This window comes from Antedon mediterranea, chromosome 7, assembly GCF_964355755.1.
Source record: "Antedon mediterranea chromosome 7, ecAntMedi1.1, whole genome shotgun sequence".
Taxonomy (NCBI): Eukaryota; Metazoa; Echinodermata; class Crinoidea; order Comatulida; family Antedonidae; genus Antedon; species Antedon mediterranea.
Genome location: NC_092676.1, coordinates 28,555,664 through 28,578,016, shown reverse-complemented (window position 1 = coordinate 28,578,016; position 22,353 = coordinate 28,555,664). Strand labels below are relative to the sequence as shown.

The window sequence follows — 22,353 nt, the reverse complement described above, 5'->3', positions numbered from 1 at the left end:
CTGGGGCACATACCTAGCTGGGGCACATACCTAGCTGGGGCACATACCTAGCTGGGGCACATACCTAGCTGGGGCACATACCTAGCTGGGGCACATACCTAGCTGGGGCACATACCTAGCTGGGGCACATACCTAGCTGGGGCACATACCTAGCTGGGGCACATACCTAGCTGGGGCACATACCTAGCTGGGGCACATACCTAGCTGGGGCACATACCTAGCTGGGGCACATACCTAGCTGGGGCACATACCTAGCTGGGGCACATACCTAGCTGGGGCACATACCGGGCCGAGGCACATACCTAGCTGGGGCACATACCTAGCTGGGGCACATACCTAGCTGGGGCACATACCGGGCCACAAAACACATAATTTTAATTAATTGAATATTTCTGTATAATTATGGTCCTAATGATTGCTCCTTCTCTTACAGTTGCAGAATTTACACGACAAATCTCCGACCTTTATAAACAACATGCAAATAGTCTGCAGAACGTGGTGTATATGTTTCGACAGAGTAACGACAAAATCAAAGACAGGTTAGTATTAAATTGAAATATAAGTTGAAATTAAAATACATATTTGGCCATATGACAGTTACTGTAGCCAGTGCCTTAGCCACCAGTACGGTTAGTAAGGTTTCAACCTGACCATTTTTTCACAGAGGCCTTGGAAAACCCAGTGGCTTGAACAGAGATTGTTCCCTTTTCTTGCGAAAACCGGACCATATTTCTTGTGGCTACATCACTGGTACTGGTAGCTATAGTTAATATTAGTTGCAACACTAGTTAGTTAGACCTATCCTCATACTTCGAAATTTGGGAAATCCTAAAGCTTCATCTACAATATCAAACTAGTTTGACAAAAAAGTGTGATGTGCCGAAATGTGGTAGTGATATGCCCAATATACATAATTATGACATGTCCATATATGGCCACATCACATATTTTTGTCACCTAAAGTTTGATAGTGTAGGCAGGGTTTTATTGTGGATAGAATAGAAGCTTCCTTCTATTCATAGATTGTACTTTGTTTCTTGTCAAACAATTATTTCATATACTCTTCCATTGTTATTCTATTCAAGATAATCATCATTTTGTATCTGTATGCTCGACATTCATTGAACATTGGCGACATGTAACTAATACTCTACTACTATAATGCCCATTGTGACTAAACATAGATCATACAATTTTATTTTCTGTTGTAGATCGAAAGAAAGAACGCCTTTACTAAGATGTTGGGACGCCATGTTAGAAGAATACCAGGCAGCGGTGCAGGTAAAACACCATACAAACATGCACAAATACAAGCAATATACGACAACACACTAAATACTGTTTTCTACGCTAGTAATCAATCGACTAGATTATAAATCTGTTTGCTCAAAAACAGATGTTTTCCGGGTCAAATGTTCAAACATTATAATATGACATGATTAGAATTATGATATATTAAAAGTAAAATCATTTATCTTTTAATTCCGCGATGATTACCATAAATCGTGGTGAAAGCAAACCAATCCTAATTATACTCAATTACCCGTTAATATCCACTAATGAGTGAAATATCAACAACTTACATTCCATATGGTTAATTTATGTGTTTGGAAATAATGAAAAAAGTAATACTGTAGTACTGTAGTACCATATTTTATTGTTTACAAATAATAGCTCAAATTTGGCTACTTTCAACACTCAAAATCAGTCCATTTGAGATCAATGGCGTAGTAACTAATTCCTTTCAGTCAATTTTTGAGATGATCATAATTTGATATCACGCATTAAAAAATTAAAATGTGTCAATAAGAATATTAAATATTCATTGAAGAAATTTAAAATTGTCATCGTCATGATAGTCGGATAGTGTGGAAGAAAATCTAAAGCTCTGTCTGCACTACATGATGATGTCATATCACTACCATATTTGGGCATATCACTACCATATTTGGGCATATCACTACCATATTTGGGCACATTACACTTTTGTTGTCAAACTAGTTTGATAGTGTAGACAGAGCTTTAGCATGTCTCTTCTCAATCTCTCTCTCCCTATCAGTTGGGGTATCCCTAGTGTTGTTGGATTTTCTTCATTGTTTCTGCTATCCTTCGCCTCTTTCCATTGATGCCCAAACTGTCAGTTATTGTAGTGTACTTTTTTATTTATTATTTCATACTCATCCAACAGCGAACACAAACTCGCTAATTACAGGATGGATAATCTTATTTTATAATTTATCATGCTTATAAACTAAGTCTCATTTGAGGCTTAGGGAGTAGAGTTGAAAAAGTCATGAGTTACAACCTGGCACTAGGTCAGGATTGAACCCCAGTCCTTGAGATTGGAAGGCAAGCACGTTAACCACCAAGCTACAACTCCACTACACTATCTTGCAACCGTGTATATACTTCATGTTTATGAACTAAAAGCATCACTTATCATATTTGTAATAACAGCTACAGTATATTCTGCATCACTAGAGAAAGACATATACGGTTGAAAATCTTTGTGTCTGCCTTAATGTAGCATCATCAAATTTGTTTACAATTTTGATTTGATTTCTGTATCAACAACGACAGGATATGCGTATTGCACTGAATACGTTGATTGATCGGTTTTCTCCAAACAAAATGCGTGGTTGATTATCAATTTGGCAAATCTTTTTGATGGACTTGATGGGTGTCTAGATTTGTGTTAGATTATTTATAAAGTGTGTCACAGCGGTTTGTAACACCCTCTCGGCGAGATTACAAGAATTGGGACATTTGTCATCGTGGGAATGATTAAAATGTAACTAGGACTAGATTTGTAAATGACATTCTGCAGTTGTTCCAATACAACACTTAAAAACTATGTTTTTTATGACTTATTGATGTTCTTTGAAATTTATGGGTTGTTAAATTATTGCCATTAGAGTATTAAATAAATTGAAGTAGAGTTAGATTTGTAAATGAAATATTCTAGTTTGTGCTTAGTATTAAATTTAAAAGTGCTGTTACGTACACCTATAACTGATCTTTTCCGTGTTATTCCCCATGGAATAAGTTGACGAATCTCCCTCAAGCACACACATACACCAGTCTTTGATGATATGAGACGGCTGATCTTTTGACGTCATTACTTAAATAAAAAATAAGTACTTGAAATTTGTAACGGAGTAATTACATGGGAGAGACAAAGAGTGTTTGCTAATAAGGACCTTTCTTCCAAGGTGAACGCATCTCCGCTAGCTTTTAAGAAAAAAAGAAATTACTTGGTGTAATTATGACGTAAGTTTTTGGGCAAGGCAAAGGTCACATGATGCACTGTTGTAGCATTTTCTATAAAGAAGATTGCAACTAGACCGTTGGTTTTAAAATGATTGAATTTATTCATACGGTAACTACAAACAATAAGGCACTACAAACAATAAGGCACTACAAACAATATTGCACTACAAACAATAAGGCACTACAAACAATATTGTACTACAAACAATAAGGCACTACAAACAATAAGGCACTACAAACAATAAGGCACTACAAACAATATTGCACTACAAACAATATTGTACTACAAACAATATTGCACTACAAACAATATTGCACTACAAACAATAAGGCACTACAAACAATAAGGCACTACAAACAATAAGGCACTACAAACAATATTGTACTACAAACAATATTGTACTACAAACAATAAGGCACTACAAACAATAAGGCACTACAAACAATAAGGCACTACAAACAATAAGGCACTACAAACAATAAGGCACTACAAACAATAAGGCACTACAAACAATATTGTACTACAAACAATATTGCACTACAAACAATAAGGCACTACAAACAATATTGTACTACAAACAATATTGCACTACAAACAATAAGGCACTACAAACAATAAGGCACTACAAACAATAAGGCACTACAAACAATATTGTACTACAAACAATAAGGCACTACAAACAATAAGGCACTACAAACAATAAGGCACTACAAACAATAAGGCACTACAAACAATATTGCACTACAAACAATAAGGCACTACAAACAATAAGGCACTACAAACAATAAGGCACTACAAACAATATTGTACTACAAACAATATTGCACTACAAACAATAAGGCACTACAAACAATAAGGCACTACAAACAATAAGGCACTACAAACAATAAGGCACTACAAACAATATTGTACTACAAACAATAAGGCACTACAAACAATAAGGCACTACAAACAATAAGGCACTACAAACAATAAGGCACTACAAACAATATTGCACTACAAACAATAAGGCACTACAAACAATAAGGCACTACAAACAATAAGGCACTACAAACAATATTGTACTACAAACAATATTGCACTACAAACAATAAGGCACTACAAACAATAAGGCACTACAAACAATAAGGCACTACAAACAATATTGTACTACAAACAATATTGCACTACAAACAATAAGGCACTACAAACAATATTGTAATACAAACAATATTGCACTACAAACAATAAGGCACTACAAACAATAAGGCACTACAAACAATAAGGCACTACAAACAATATTGTACTACAAACAATAAGGCACTACAAACAATAAGGCACTACAAACAATATTGCACTACAAACAATAAGGCACTACAAACAATAAGGCACTACAAACAATATTGCACTACAAACAATAAGGCACTACAAACAATATTGTACTACAAACAATATTGCACTACAAACAATATTGCACTACAAACAATATTGTACTACAAACAATAAGGCACTACAAACAATAAGGCACTACAAACAATAAGGCACTACAAACAATATTGCACTACAAACAAATTGCACTACAAACAATAAGGCACTACAAACAATAAGGCACTACAAGCAATAAGGCACTACAAACAATATTACACTACAAACAATATTGCACTACAAACAATATTGTACTACAAACAATAAGGCACTACAAACAATAAGGCACTACAAACAATAAGGCACTACAAACAATATTGCACTACAAACAAATTGCACTACAAACAATAAGGCACTACAAACAATAAGGCACTACAAGCAATAAGGCACTACAAATAATATTGCACTACAAACAATAAGGCACTACAAACAATAAGGCACTACAAACAATAAGGCACTACAAACAATAAGGCACTACAAACAATATTGTACTACAAACAATAAGGCACTACAAACAATAAGGCACTACAAACAATATTGCACTACAAACAATATTGCACTACAAACAATATTGTACTACAAACAATAAGGCACTACAAACAATAAGGCACTACAAACAATATTGCACTACAAACAATATTGCACTACAAACAATAAGGCACTACAAACAATAAGGCACTACAAACAATATTGTACTACAAACAATATTGCACTACAAACAATATTGCACTACAAACAATAAGGCACTATCAAACAATATTGCACTACAAACAATATTGCACTACAAACAATATTGCACTACAAACAATAAGGCACTACAAACAATAAGGCACTACAAACAATATTGCACTACAAACAATATTGTACTACAAACAATAAGGCACTACAAACAATAAGGCACTACAAACAATATTGCACTACAAACAATAAGGCACTACAAACAATATTGTACTACAAACAATAAGGCACTACAAACAATAAGGCACTACAAACAATAAGGCACTACAAACAATATTGCACTACAAGCAATAAGGCACTACAAACAATATTGCACTACAAACAATAAGGCACTACAAACAATAAGGCACTACAGACAATATTGCACTTTACAGATAATATTGCACTTTACAGATAATATTGCACTACAAACAATATTGCACTACAGACAATATTGCACTGGAAATCTAATCATAAACAAATATATTCAAATCTACAGCAAATGTGTTTTGGTGGGCGAAATTATATGACGGATAATTTATTTTTAATCTGGATTTGTTTATGAAAAACAAGTAGGAAATGTCAAAGCCTACACACTGAATGAGGTTAATTATCGCCAATCTCATTCGCATCATGTCCAATCTCATTCGCGTCATGTCCAATCTCATTCGCGTCATGTCCAATCTCATTCGCATCATGTCCAATCTCATTCGCATCATGTCCAATCTCATTCGCGTCATGTCCAATCTCATTCGCGTCATGTCCAATCTCATTCGCGTCATGTCCAATCTCATTCGCGTCATGTCCAATCTCATTCGCGTCATGTCCAATCTCATTCGCATCATGTCCAATCTCATTCGCATCATGTCCAATCTCATTCGCGTCATGTCCAATCTCATTCGCGTCGTGTCCAATCTCATTCGCGTCGTGTCCAATCTCATTCGCGTCGTGTCCAATCTCATTCGCGTCGTGTCCAATCTCATTCGCGTCATGTCCAATCTCATTCGCGTCATGTCCAATCTCATTCGCGTCATGTCCAATCTCATCCGCGTCATGTCCAATCTCATCCGCGTCATGTCCAATCTCATCCGCGTCATGTCCAATCTCATCCGCGTCATGTCCAATCTCATTCGCGTCATGTCCAATCTCATTCGCGTCATGTCCAATCTCATTCGCGTCATGTCCAATCTCATCCGCGTCATGTCCAATCTCATCCGCGTCATGTCCAATCTCATCCGCGTCATGTCCAATCTCTTTCGCGTCATGTCCAATCTCATTCGCGTCATGTCCAATCTCATTCGCGTCATGTCCAATCTCATTCGCGTCATGTCCAATCTCATTCGCGTCATGTCCAATCTCATTCGGTCATGTCCAATCTCATTCGCGTCATGTCCAATCTCATTCGCGTCATGTCCAATCTCATTCGCGTCATGTCCAATCTCATTCGCGTCATGTCCAATCTCATTCGCGTCATGTCCAATCTCATTCGCGTCATGTCCAATCTCATTCGCGTCATGTCCAATCTTATTCGCGTCATGTCCAATCTCATTCGCGTCATGTCCAATTTGTCATGCATAGTTTATAGAACATGAGACTCTATAAATCATCATTAAATTATATGAAATGAACTTTAATAGTTAATTGTTTTTGTCAGTAGTTTTAATTCTAAACTGAATAGTTAATAGAAAAATGAGTGTGAGTGGGAACATAGATGGATTCTATGCTAGTTAATTAAAGCTCTATAGAAAAGATATAATATATTTGATAGATAGTTAAACTACATGTTTAAGAAGCTTCAAATAGTCTCCACTCTAATCTATTATTACCAATTGTCTATCAAATAAATACCCAGGTGCTCTAACTCTAATAGCATACAAAAATACAAAATAAGTTACAGTACAATATTATTTATAAGCTCTATATATATTTATATTCTCAAACACAATCAAAATATGATAATAATATATAATTACAGTCTACATGTATTTACTCATCCGTTAAGAGAGCCCTCTATGACAGAATAGCGGGGGCTGATAAATTGGCATTTTTGCAGTAGGCCTATGCTAGTCAATGTCCCACAAGATTTACATAATTTTTTTCCTGTAACACCTAATAGGTATCAATTTGATCACTTGGAATATTACTTGGGTTTATTTTTTGTCACATTTAAAACTAAAACTGTATTAAAAACAAATGTTATTTTATATCTGGTGAAAAGGACAAACTTAATCATTGTGAAAATACATAAAAAACCATTATAAGTGTATGTTCCTAGAAAATTACATTATGAAATTCATTTTATGATTTTAAGACATTTGACTGTATGAATTATAGAAAATAGTAATAAATGTTTAGCTATAGTTTCACAACATAAACGAATATTTGAATATTATATTATTCTGTATATAAATACTGAACAATTCCTAGTATATTAAACTACATGAAATATTAATGTTATATAAGTTTTATGAATACTCTATGAATATTCACGATAATGTTAATAATTCATATGAATAATTGAATTAACATATTAGTAACCCTGTAATTTCTGTACTTTTAAGAATTATTTTAATCATAAAGTTGTTTCAAGGTTTAACATTACCTACAGTACCTCTTAAAACATTAATGTTCTCAATTCAGATTTGTTTAAACAACTTATAGTTCCTTAAATTATTGATTTAAACTCCAGTTTAAATGTGAACTTAGAGTTATGTAACAAAATGAATAACTTGTGGAGATATCCAGTCATTGGGATATAAGTCTATATGATACAGGTAAATCTTAAATGTCAAAGAAAAAAAGTCTGCAGGCTTAGATAACAGGTGTAAATAATTCTTTTTATATTCATTCCAGTTTAATGACACCATAAAATCAATTTGATTAAATTCATTAGACATTTAATGATGTCATACACACAATTTCATTATTGCCCTTTGTAAACATTTACAAAGTGTCTCCTCAATCAAACAGGTTGCGTGGGTTTTACATAAAGAAAAAATGATGATTTGTGTGTTTTATTTTGGCATGTTCATTACCAAAAGGGGGGAAGGGAGGGGGGAATGAGGCCCCTTCAGAATATCTTTCCCGATATTGCAATTTATTAACAAAATTTTATTTAACAAAACACCCAACAGCGAGAAGCCAATTAGAGGATGCCTTATAATTATAAAACAGAGGCTGAAATAAATAAAAAACAAATGAAAATAAAACTATTAACAAACACAGAAAGTAAAAAAGCAAAAACAAACAGAGCATTGTAATAGGACTCGCGTATTTGTCTAATGGTATTGAAATAACATAAACAAATATTATTTGTTTATGTTTATTATTTCAAACAGAACAATACATTGTGCAACATTTAAAATTGCTTTTAACTTGATAGGCGATGGAATATAATGAATCATACTATAATCATTTGAATCTTTTTATTTTACAGAATAACTTTGATATAGCAAATTCCCTCCTCTTGTATGTTGCTGAACCCCTCACAGACATAGTATCAGAACGACAAAAATTAGTGACCCGTGTCAAAGGTTATCACGATGATCTACAAGAAGAGACTGAAGAAATGAACAGTGCCTTGTTAAAGGTAAGCAATTTATTTTTTAGTAGTTTTTGTGTCTTTTTTTCATTGGCAGCATAGTAGAATTAGGAAGGTATACAAAAAATACTTGTTATACCACCATGGTAGAACCTCACTCCTGTAAAAAAGGGACACTTTCCCGTCTATTGAACAAGGAGAAATGTACACTACAACCAACACCTGTTTAGGATACAATTTTGTTTTGGTCTTAAAGGTGTCTCCATTATAGGAGATCTACCATTGAGTTTTGAGCCAGTAGCACTTTGTTCACGTAAATAAAACGAGAAAGAGTTGCAGTTATGAAAAATCTGGAATATATTATTAGATTTGTAATGGTAGATTGGAGACCACTGGTTGACTCAAGGCCTACACAATGGATTTTTTAGGTCTATTTCGTGCCTAGCTATTTGGACAATCCGATAGCCTATTCCCCTTCGAAGAGTGAGATAATATATTTTATTTATCTTAAAATAATACTTTAAAGAACACAGACTTCTGGGAAGTCATCCCACTCTTTTTATTATCATGTTTTTAGTAGGTTTTGTTAAATACAGAATACTTGTTAAAGGCCAATTTAATGTCATCGTAATGTCTTTTAGCTTCGTGTATTTCATGGAAATTGATGGCATTCAAATTAATTGTTCTCATTATGATTCTCATGTAAACTTAACGGTCGAGTGTTAGTTAAGTAAGTTGCTATGGAAACTGTACGCAACATACTTAAGTACATAGGAACACACACTCTTATAAATTGAGTCTTTATCACTAGTGTCTGTGAGAAGGTTGAGGTAAAGCCATGGTCCTGTGTACATTGCACAGATATTAAAGTTATTCACAAAAAATATCAACAAAAGAAACGGTTAATTTTAACCAAAAACCATTGTCTGACAGACAATTTTAGGTGCTTTTGCTTTAAATTACATTTTTTCAGGGATTTTTTTACGATTCAGTTTTTGATCAAAGTTTTAACTAAATTATCACTATTATGTGACATTAAAATGGCATATTCAACAACAAAAATTTAAGAAAGTTATTTTGTTATATAGATACAACATATCTTGAAATAAAAATAAATAAAAAAATCACAATTTCTCAATACAGTTAATAATACTACATTTAACTTGAATAAAACTGTAGCTCAGTGGGACTAGAATTTACCAATTGTTGATAAATAAATTGACCGTACAGTTCAATTCAATAAAACATTTAATCTTTCAATTGAAAACAGAAAGAGGAAAAAAAATGAAGATGAAACAATTAAGATATAAGCCTATACAATTAAAAAGGTAAAGGCCAAAAAATGAACAAAAGATACAGTATTTAACAGAAAAGCATTCCAACTGTAACTTGTAGTAGGCCAGCCTAAAAGAAATACAAAATATATAAGTATAGTACCTGTAATAACTGTATATTTATAAATGAAAGATTTAATTTAATCTGTGTAATTGAAAGGGTCTTCCAAGTTTAAAAACAAAATAGAATCGTATCGTTAATATAGATTGTGCTGATAGTATTGGTCAATTAACGTCCAAGTAAATCGGTCATCTGGCATTTGTGTTTCAAGTTTAATTTGACAAGGAAATTGAATGTGTATGTTTGTGTAAAAGGATTATGTAAGAGCTTTATGTCTTAGTAAATTAGTGTTTGTGTAAAATGGTTTTTGAAGATCTGTACAGTATTAGAATGAATGTCCGAGAGAAAATCTTGGCCTATTCAACATTTGTATTTCAAGTTTATTTGACAAGGTAATTTAATTTGTTTGTTTGCGTAAAAAGGAGTTTATGGAAGAGTTGTAGTATTGGTAAATATATCAGATACGGCAGGTCTGATTCTGTCATCATTTATATACATATTTCAAGTTAATATGACCTGTTATTAAATAGAATTTGTGTCGACGTAATAAGGTTTTACGGATGAGCAGAAGTATTGGTAAATTAATGTCTAGATAACCAAATCTGTCGCTCGCTGACATTTGTATTAGATAAGAATGTTCATTTGACCTTTAGAGTATAGATTCAAAATGACGTGCGTTAACAGCTTGAATGGGCTTCCTGCAAGTTGCAAGCGACAATATCAAAGCATGCATTAGTGGTGTTAAGCTGCTAGACGCATGCAAGTTGCTAGTTGACAATTAATTCAAGATCTTATACCGACGTTAATCTCCACTAATGAAGTGTCGGCATTACCGGCAGATTATCAAATCATACATATATAGATTGGTTTCTTGAAGGTGATAAGCTGTATAGCGCCCTCAAGCTATTTTCAATATCATACAGTTTTTAATCATACTTTTATTTTCTATTTTTTTATCAGCACTTCCAACCTGGAAATCAATCCTTACTGGGGTATATCCTTGGTGTATAGGGTGAATTTGGTAGGAAAGAGGGAAGGGTGGTTGAGAAGATGTAACCCTGAAATATTACTGGGTGAATTTGATAGGAAAGAGGGAAGGGGCTCGTTGAGAAGATTTAACCCTGAAATATTACTGGGTGACTTTGGTAGGAAAGATGGAAGGGGATGGTTGATAAGATGTAACCCTCAACTATTACTGATTGAATTTGGTAGGAAAGAGGGAAGGGTGTGGTTGAGAAGATGTAACCCTGAAATATTACTGGGTGAATTTTGTAGAAAAGAGGGAAGGGGGTGGTTGAGAAGATGTAACCCTGAAATATTACTGGGTGAATTTTGTAGAAAAGAGGGAAGGGGGTGGTTGAGAAAATGTAACCCTGAAATATTACTGGGTGAATTTGGTAGGAAAGAGGGAAGAGGGTGGTTGAGAAGATTTTACCCTGAAATATTACTGGGTGAATTTTGTAGAAAAGAGGGAAGGGGGTGGTTGAGAAGATGTAACCCTGACATATTACTGGGTGAATTTGGTAGGAAAGAGGGAAGGGGGTGGTTGAGAAGATTTTACCCTGAAATATTACTGGGTGAATTTTGTAGAAAAGAGGGAAGGGGGTGGTTGAGAAGATGTAACCCTGAAATATTACTGGGTGAATTTGGTAGGAAAGAGGGAAGGGGGTGGTTGAGAAGATGTAACCCTGAAATATTACTGGGTGAATTTGGTAGGAAAGAGGGAAGGGGGTGGTTGAGAAGATGTAACCCTGAAATATTACTGGGTTAATTTGGTAGAAAAGAGGGAAGGGGGTGGTTAACAAGATGTAATCCTGAAATCTAGGTTGGAAGATTCAATTATAGTAAACAGCAATGAGTTGATCTGGTCCTCTGTGCTTAAATAAAGAATTGTGATATTTTAAGTCCTATTGTCTTGTAAAACCAAGTTGAATTGCCATCAATCTTCTAATTTCTATTGTATATTTTGTACATGGCTCAATACCAATCTGATAATGTCAGTTGTACTTTGAAGTATTACTATTATAACCTGAAATGGTTGCATGCTTTTTAGGTTGGACAAAGACTGATGGATGTTGTTGTTTAGTAAGACACTGATTATCATCTAGTAATCAATGTTGCACGTGGGTTGGGGACGGATATTAAATGTCAAACACTACGTTACTTCTCTTTTATTTTGAACTACATTTTTTTAATTTAGAAAATAGTAAATACTTATTCAATTTTAATGCGTTAATTTACAATTTTTTTATGAAATTTTTATTTTATATATGTTGTGTTTTATTTTCATGTTTTATGTAAAAGGGTCCTGCAAATACAGAACTGTAAACTTCTTTATGCAGAATCCTTGCCATCAATTATATATTGTAATTGTAATTATAAACAATGACTAAATAAATATGAATGAATGAATATTAGTATTATATTTTGAATATAATTTTAATAATTGATCTACTATATTTTCATTACATTGTAAATTATTATTTCTGACGTTTTTTCACAATGATAATATGCCTCCCAACTCTTCAGTTAATTTCAGGAATTTTCCCAATTTTATATGGGTATATTGTTTGCTTGTCTGCTTATCCTTGATTTATCAAGTTGATCATCAGAATAAATAAATAAAAGAATAAAAAATGTTTTATATATATTTTAAATTGTGTTTGGAAATGCTTTCATAAATCATAATATTTTATTTATTAGTTGGGACCTCTGCGATAATAGAATATGATCCAGGCTTTAAAAAAAAATATGTATTTTTATTTTATCTCTAGAGTCAAAGAAATTATGCAGAAACGTGGACGAGAATGACAAAATCTCAAGGTTCTACTAAGGTGAAGAATTAACATTTGATAAATAATTAAATAAATTTTAATATAAACCAAATAATTACAATAAATAAAAGTATATTTTTTTATTTATGGTATTTATTAATTTTTTTATTTAACTGGTATAAAATAATTAAGAGTTTACAATAATTCAAAATGCCTAAACAGTCTTAAAAAAGAAAAAACTTAAATGATATTATCTATAGTTATTCTGTTGTACTTTAGTGTTTTGTGTACGATGCAGATGTGCAGAATCTTCTCATTTTCACTCCTGATTATTATTAAGTATTATTGGCAACTTTTTTCCACCTCTTTAGAATGGTATGTGGTAGGGATTTAAACCCATGCCTGCCAATGTTATTATTCATCACTTAACATGGCTATTGGAGACATTAATCTTTTTCAAATAATAAAAATAATACTTCAAACTGTCCTAAATCATAGGTACTCTGTATTATGATAGGAAATCTATGTGTCATTATTTTTAATACCAAACACTCTACTGTAAGACCTTCAATCATGGGTACTCTGTATTTGATAGGAAACCTATGTGTCATTATTTTTACCAAACACTCTAGTATACAAGACCTTCAATCATGGGTACTCTGCATTTGATAGGAAACCTATGTGTCATTATTTTTACCAAACACTCTAGTATATAAGACCTTCAACTCAAAACCTATATTACATTCTCTTTAATAAATCATAAAATGCACAAGTGCCACGATATATAAACATATTATTAATTTATAACTATTACATAAGATGTAGCGATTGACGTACACGCTGGCATGTAAATATGTGTGTTGTCGGTCAGAGCACCTGCCATTGGTTTTAACCTCTGTTTGCTCACGTAAGCAAACTTAAAGCACATACGTGAATCATTTAGTGCTTCCAATGAGGCTAGTGTACACACGGTCGCAGAGGAATTAACGACACCGACACATTACGATGAATTGTTGGAATCTTAAGCACGGTCCTCGGAATGCTTTAGATTGTACATTATTGTCAACCCTTTCAAAACGTTGACAAATAAATAAGTAGATTATGGGCAATAATCATAAAATAAATATGAAAATGTGATTAGACCTCTTTAAGTAAACACTCCTTTATTAATAATGGCAGGAGAGACACAAGAGTAATAATTTTAATGAGAAGTCGAAAACAACAGAAGAAGACAGTGAATCATAAAAAAGATAATTTTTCATTGGAACAAAATCCTTAAATTACAAATTCAAAGCAAATTTTTAATTTATAAAATTTCAAAAAAATGTAAGAGCTGTTGGCATTCTATATGCTCACCTGGATGAATATTGTAGGGGTTGCTTAACTACAAGTATCCACCTGCATGCTAATTAGTCTATAACTTTATACTGTACTTTACCACATACCTGAGTATAATGCCATTTATCACCTTGTACTTGTCATAGTTCATAAATGCACTTAGACTGCACATTAATACATATTTTCTTCTCCTAGCAGAACCCATTCTTATTTGACTGTTATAAGAAACATAATTCGTACGTCTTACAACTTTCACTCGTCAACGAGTACAACAGTAGTCTACAGGACTTAGCATTACCTCATATAGTTCAGGTAAGTTTTATTATTTATTTTTTTACTGACATGAGTATAGGCTTATAATACCTTTTTTTCCCATTCAAGATGACCCAAAATATCAATTCAATTTAAAAACTGTGGCTGCAAGATCTTGAGATTACTGAGTATATTATTTTTTTTAATTTATAGATTTACCTATAAAGGTCTGTCTACACTATCAAACTAGTTTGACTTAAAAAAGTGTGATGGGCTCAAGTATGGTGCAGCGCAATTTAAAATTGCGCAAAGAATTCTTGCGCAATTTAAAATTGCGCAAGGATTTTTTTGCGCAATTTCAAATTGCGCAATCAACTTTGCGCAATTTTAAATTGCGCTGCACAATTTGTAAATTGCGCAAGATAGTTCTTGCGCAATATGACACCTTTGCGCAATTTGAAAACGAACTGTAAATTTTCAAATTGCGCAACAAAATTCTACCAGACAATCGGTATTATAATAATTTATTGGAAACTAAATAACTCAAAATAAAACATAATAAATGCGAAGATAACATGTGTATAATAAATACATAACATTTATTATGACAATTAAATAATATTATCACTGTAACTTGAAATAAATCAAAATAAATGTAAAAATTAAGTTTTTAATATTAGTTTAAGCTAGGCCATGTAACCTAGTCAGTATCAGTAGTCCAGACCCTAGCTAGGCTAGAGTAGTATAGCCGGCCGCCCGCGCCGCGCCCGCCTGGTGGAACACCACCGCTTCGTTTTCCTTCGTGGGTTCTTCGACGGTATGCTAACTTATAACAATATTTGCACTACTAAAATAAGGAAATGCAATATTTATCTTTAATTTTGAATCATTCTTAGAAATTACTATATAAATATGGGTGTGCATGATTTCAAAATCTGTCGAAAAACCTTGCGCAGTTTGCAGATTACTTGCGCAATTTAATACGTTGCTTGCGCAATTTGAAACACATGTTTCAATTCAAATTGATTTTTTTTGCGCAATTTCAAATTGCGCAAATCGTTCAAATCGCGCATAACAGCTTAAATATGGTAGTGCTATGACATCATTATGTCCATATACACATCACTTTTTTTGTCACATTAAGTTTGATAGTGTAAACAGAGCTCTACTCTACTTAAACAAAAAGTTAAAAGCCTCTTTTTGTTTATTTTGATTATTAAAACAGTAAATGAAATAAATTGTTATTTAAAAATGTATACCTGTATGATAATAAAGAAAAATATTATTTTAATTAAATAAAATCAAATAATATGTTTGTTAATAATTAAAATTAATTTCAACTCTACTTCCAATATTCCTATCTATATATTCTGTAAATATTTTTATTTTGTAAATATTTTGTAAATATTTTTATTTTGTATAACAAAAGCCGTCCCTCTTGTTGTTTATATCATAATCAATTGTTCGTTTTTACCAAACAACAATTACAAATTTTAATACCAACCTTCAACCATTATTTTTCTCAATATGGAGCGATTATTTATACCATGTCGATTTTATTATGTATTATCATTATTAGCTGTATTGTACACTCCATATACAGTGTCGTATTTTATTGGTTGTTTTCATTTGGTAACTAAATTCTCATAATATCAGATAAAATCATTGATGTGGATGGAAAACTATTGCAATTTCTTGTAGAGATATTTTGTAAATTCATTATTTTTCGTATTTGATATTAAACTGTAATGTCATTTTTGGTTACTCTTTAATACCATACATGATTATGTACTCTTCGGTGAGATTTATGCAACTTGCTTCAGCTGACGAATCATCTTAAATTTGTCCTCGTTGTCGTAACTAAAAGATTTGACTCAAGTCGGATTATTAATGTAATTATTTTGACAATGTAGATTTGTGTTATCGGACAGAATATACGTAAGTGGGTATTATATTGTGTATGGTTTTGTATTTGACAGGACTTGCAGAATATTCAAGCCAGTGTAGTAGATTCCACAGCACATGCCATTATCAAGCACGCCAAGATTATTCAAACGAGGGTATGTTACATTTTTTATTTTATTTTCTTATTTATCTGGAGTGAAGCCATTTTACGACGTTACTTAATACTTTCTTTTGAAACACGTTATAATTCAGGGAAAATTTCATTTTTAAATTTTGTTTTTGTTTTGTGTTTTTATGTGTTATATGACAATACTCTAACGTACGATGAGAGTCAATTCAAACTAAATCTATAATCTGTTTAGTAATATTGTTAATCAAACTGAATTTTGAATAAATAAACATAGTTTTGTATATTTATTTTGCTATACTATTGTTTAGCTATCATTTACTATTCTACACGGCCAAAATTATTCGCTATCACCAAACCTGTCCGTTATATCGCCAAACCTGTCCGTTATATCGCCAAACCTGTCCGTTATATCGCCAAACCTGTCCGTTATATCGCCAAACCTGTCCGTTATATCGCCAAACCTGTCCGTTATATCGCCAAACCTGTCCATTATATCGCCAAACCTGTACGTTATATCTCCAAACCTGTCCGTTATATCGCCAAACCTGTCCGTTATATCGCCAAACCTGTACGTTATATCGCCAAACCTGTCCGTTATATCGCCAAACCTGTCCGTTATATCGCCAAACCTGTACGTTACTGTATATCGCCAAACCTGTCCGTTATATCGCCAAACCTGTCCGTTATATCGCCAAACCTGTCCGTTATATAGCCAAACCTGTCCGTTATATCGCCAAACCTGTCCGTTATATCGCCAAACCTGTACGTTATATCGCCAAACCTGTCCGTTATATCGCCAAACCTGTACGTTATATCGCCAAACCTGTCCGTTATATCGCCAAACCTGTCCGTTATATCGCCAAACCTGTCCGTTATATCGCCAAACTTGTACGTTATATCGCCAAACCTGTCCGTTATATCGCCAAACCTGTCCGTTATATCGCCAAACCTGTACGTTATATCGCCAAACCTGTACGTTATATCGCCAAACCTGTCCGTTATATCGCCAAACCTGTCCGTTATATCGCCAAACCTGTCCGTTATATCGCCAAACCTGTCTGTTATATTTGTTACATACTGTACAGATAGTTTGTTTTTTCTTCATGAGCTACATCTAATGGATATCAAATTAAACTAATTATGGTTTCAGACAGTTATTGTTTATTTAACTATCCTGGGCAACATTACAACGATTGCAAACCTGATAACGTCATACCATTAGACCACCTACCCTAAAGGCTTCAATACATGTTGTCACTGCAGTAGTCTGCTGTATGTTGTTAATATATAAATCACAGATGTGCTATGTGCCTATACTGATATGGTGATTAAGCGTTCAAGTGTGTCTGTAGGGTGCATTGGAAAAGCCTGAAAGACGACTATGATAACAAATGACAATTGGATACAAATTGTCTAATTACATTGTATCGACAGAAGAAAGAAAAGCAGTTATTTGATACAATTGTCTATAATAAAACCCGAGAGAATGAATGAGCAATGCACAACCAAATGATGAGCCATTGGTTGCGAGTTGATATAGGGCACGTAGGAGGAGGCAGTAAATAGTTGATATAGGGAACGTAGGAGGAGGCAGTAAATAGTTGATATAGGGCACGTAGGAGGAGGCAGTAAATAGTTGATATAGGGCACGTAGGAGGAGGCAGTAAATAGTTGATATAGGGAACGTAGGAGGAGGCAGTAAATAGTTGATATAGGGAACGTAGGAGCAGGCAGTAAATAGTTGATATAGGGAACGTAGGAGCAGGCAGTAAATAGTTGATATAGGGCACGTAGGAGGAGGCAGTAAATAGTTGATATAGGGAACGTAGGAGGAGGCAGTAAATAGTTGATATAGGGAACGTAGGAGCAGGCAGTAAATAGTTGATATAGGGAACGTAGGAGTAAATAGTTGATATAGGGAACGTAGGAGCAGGCAGTAAATAGTTGATATAGGGAACGTAGGAGCAGGCAGTAAATAGTTGATATAGGGAACGTAGGAGCAGGCAGTAAATAGTTGATATAGGGCACGTAGGAGCAGGCAGTAAATAGTTGATATAGGGCACGTAGGAGTAAATAGGTTGCGAGTTGATATAGGGCACATAGGAGTAAATAGGTTGCGAGTTGATATAGGGCACATAGGAGTAAATAGGTTGCGAGTTAATATAGGGCACGTAGGAGCAGGCAGTAAGTAATTGATATAGGGCACGTAGGAGCAGGCAGTAAATAGTGGATATAGGGAACGTAGGAGTAAATAGTTCTAATATTGTCATTGAAGGCAGAGCATGATAAGCATCAAGTACAGGATAAACTATTCTGGGCTCAACTTGTCAATTCTATGACCCACAATATGACCCCTATGAGAGGTGCGTCATTTGTCCGATGTGCGTCATACCTTATGAATACCATGACGCACCTGTGCCTAAAAAATATGACTTACCTTTAGATGACCACGGCACACCCATTTTGATGCACTATGATCATGTTGTTCATGATATGGTAGGTGGTAAAATGGCGGACATTGACACACCATTGTTCATTGATGTGACATAACATCTGGGTTTCTGGACGCACCTCTGCATCAATAATTATTTGTTTCTAAATGACGCATCCATGACGCACCTCTCCCGGGGATCGTATAGACTAGTGGGTCATACAATAGACAAGTAAATTATAGCAACAAATATCTACCATCTTCTATAACTATAATTGGTTTTTTAAAATTAAAGTTTTGAAAATGACTTTCTTTGTAATATGAACATGATATTCATTTTCAACCATGTTGGTTGGTTTATAAATTCTATAATAAGTCTCTCAAGTAAATGCAGAAATCCCATGAGGTTTGTTAGTCAATGAATTCAAAATGAATTTCTTAAAATGGCAATTTGAAATTGTCTTTATGTTTGTGGTCTATTAAGTTCATCCTCCATGTTCAACATTGAATAAAATAATAATATCAGAATAATATTTTAAAGAAATTAATTTGTTTATATATTGCATGATGACAGACAAGTAACATTAATAATTACAATTGTTGTAGTGTTTAAGTAGTAGGCCTGATGAAAATGAAGCGTATGAATTTTATTTTTCTTAAGGCCAATTTACACAGACGAATGGTAACGGTAAGCGTAAAACCACATAGTTTATCCCACATAGAATCTTGTATCTATCTTAAGCGGAAACTGCCCGTCCGCGGTGTGTGTATAAGGAATGCATATATTCTATATTATTATTACCACTCGTCTGTAAATTGGACTTTATTGATCATGACATCATTTCATTTGTTTGTTCAAAGACAGTATAAATGGTTATCCTCTACGATGAATCATTTTGTTTTCTATTAAATCTATTTATAATTCATGCCTTTGGATAGATCTGAGAACAAAATGCAAAATTCAAGCAATATATTTTTGAGACATCAATAAAGAAGAATCCTTGAACATAGGTGAACGTTACCTTGTGTAAATAACCCCCAAAGACACCCACACGTCACATTTTTTGTCTTTAAGGCACATGTGGCCAAGGATTACCAATAGTAAATAAATCACTGTCCTACTGTATCAGATGGGTGGTAATCCTAACATTACACATCCACCCACATGTCCGATCACACACCCACCCACCCATGTGTCACATCACACATCCACCCTCATGTCACATCACACATCCACCCTCATGTCACATCACACATCCACCCTCATGTCATATCACACATCCATCCACATGTCACATCACACATCCATCCACATGTCACATCACACATCCACCCTCATGTCACATCACACATCCACCCACATGTCACATCACACATCCACCAACAAGTCACATCACACATCCACCCACATGTCACATCACACATCCACCCTCATTTCACATCACACACCCATTCACATGTCACATCACACATCCACCCACATGTCACATCACACATCCACCCTCATGTCACATCACATCGCTCAAGTTTCTTTTAGCCTTTGTTTTGACCATCCGATAATCGCTAGCTTCTCGATTCTCCAATTTGTTAAGTTTTCTGAGATTATAAGTAAGTCAACTCCACAAGGTTTTGATACAGTAGATTACTATCCCATCATTATATTGTTAAATAGCCCGTGTAATTAACTGTGTTATTTTTAGTTTTGCAAATCTGCTGATATTTACAGCTCTAATCTTCTCTGATATGTTTCACTAAATTAATGACAGATTATTTTGTAGCTAGGGTACGATATATTTTCTACAGTTAAGTAATTTGATTATGATTTAATTTTTTTTTAATGACTACTGAGCTGTTTGGTAAATATAAATCTGATTTTTAAATATTGTATATTAAATGTAAACATGACTGCTGGTGCAATCCCCCAGTTATTAAACGGCATACTGTGTGAAGGGCATGATGCAAGGAGGGCACATTGTATTGATGGCATACTAGTCAAATACACTATGTGGACTAGGCGGCGCACAGTGTAGGCAGCGCACAGTGTGGACAGCGTACAGTGTAGGCAGTGCACCGTGTGGACAGCGCACCATGTGGAGGGGCACAGTGTAGGGTACACAGTGTGGACAGCACACAGTGTAGGCAGCGCACAGTGTAGGCAGCGCACAGTGTGGACAGCGCACAGTGTAGGCGGCGCACAGTGTGGACAGCACACTATTAAATAGCACATTACCATTATGTGTGAATAGCAGTCAAAGGTTTGCTGAACTCAATTGATAAGTCAATAAGCTAACAATTTATATAAAACAATTGCAAGAGATAAATTGAAATTGCTGACTAATAAATCAAGCCTGACCTTTACGTTTATAAGTGTATTTCGTGAGTTTCAATTATTCTATAGCAATGAAATAAAACATTATTTGTTTTATGCAGCTCTAGTTGAGTATAGTCAGTGACACAGAGGTGGATTCCTGTTGTAAATAATAGGAACACAAATATGATTGTTGACCATTTAATCCTTATTTTTGTTATTATAACATATATAAGTGTAATACTCCTCACCTTTTTATTTTTAGAAACATTTTTATACCAAATGAAAAAATAAAACATTACAAATTACTGTCTCTTGGCATGCAGATGTTACTACTCAAATCTAAAAACGTAAAAAAAAATAACGAAGTAAAAGCCCTGAAAGATGCATGACCTACATACCTTTAGTTCATGTTTTCAAATGCAATTTAATAACATGATCTTTAATGAAGTTTAATAAGTTACAGGCTGTGTGCGGCATCTAGGCCTAGGTTCACAGTACAAGAAACACTAGTATAAGATCTGTAAACCGCTACTAAATGTACGCATTTTAAATTTAATATATTCATTCAAGTTTCGTATTTTGGAGTATAATATTACAATTGCTGACAGCATTAGTATGATGTGTTTGTTGTTTAATAATTTGAAGTTTTTACAATGCAAAAATATGTAAGTTGACAAACTTGCTTTGACTTCCCTATAATTTGTTGGATTTTTAAGGTTTTAGAATGAGATAGAAATGTACATCCACAATATTTTAGTATTTGATTGAGTAGAGTATGGTGGGTATCAGTCTGGGTAAGGTAACAGATCATTCACAATGCTTAGCGATTAATCTTTTCTTCTCAAACATATATTATAATATGATTATCCATCATCTTAGTAGAA

The 22,353-nt window shown here is 33.9% G+C and overlaps 1 protein-coding gene across 2 annotated transcripts in view; it reads left to right on the top strand.

Annotated features, from left to right (window-relative positions):
- The window catches only part of LOC140054520 (uncharacterized), a 61,359-nt gene that overhangs the window by 12,233 nt on the left and 26,773 nt on the right, over nucleotides 1-22,353 (top strand). For both annotated transcript variants that reach the window (XM_072099541.1, XM_072099540.1), the window contains exons 2-7: nucleotides 434-539; nucleotides 1,212-1,281; nucleotides 8,829-8,981; nucleotides 13,103-13,162; nucleotides 14,639-14,752; nucleotides 16,672-16,752. In XM_072099541.1, the coding sequence (XP_071955642.1) occupies nucleotides 434-539; nucleotides 1,212-1,281; nucleotides 8,829-8,981; nucleotides 13,103-13,162; nucleotides 14,639-14,752; nucleotides 16,672-16,752 (584 nt within the window). The remainder of the gene's footprint in view (nucleotides 1-433; nucleotides 540-1,211; nucleotides 1,282-8,828; nucleotides 8,982-13,102; nucleotides 13,163-14,638; nucleotides 14,753-16,671; nucleotides 16,753-22,353) is intronic.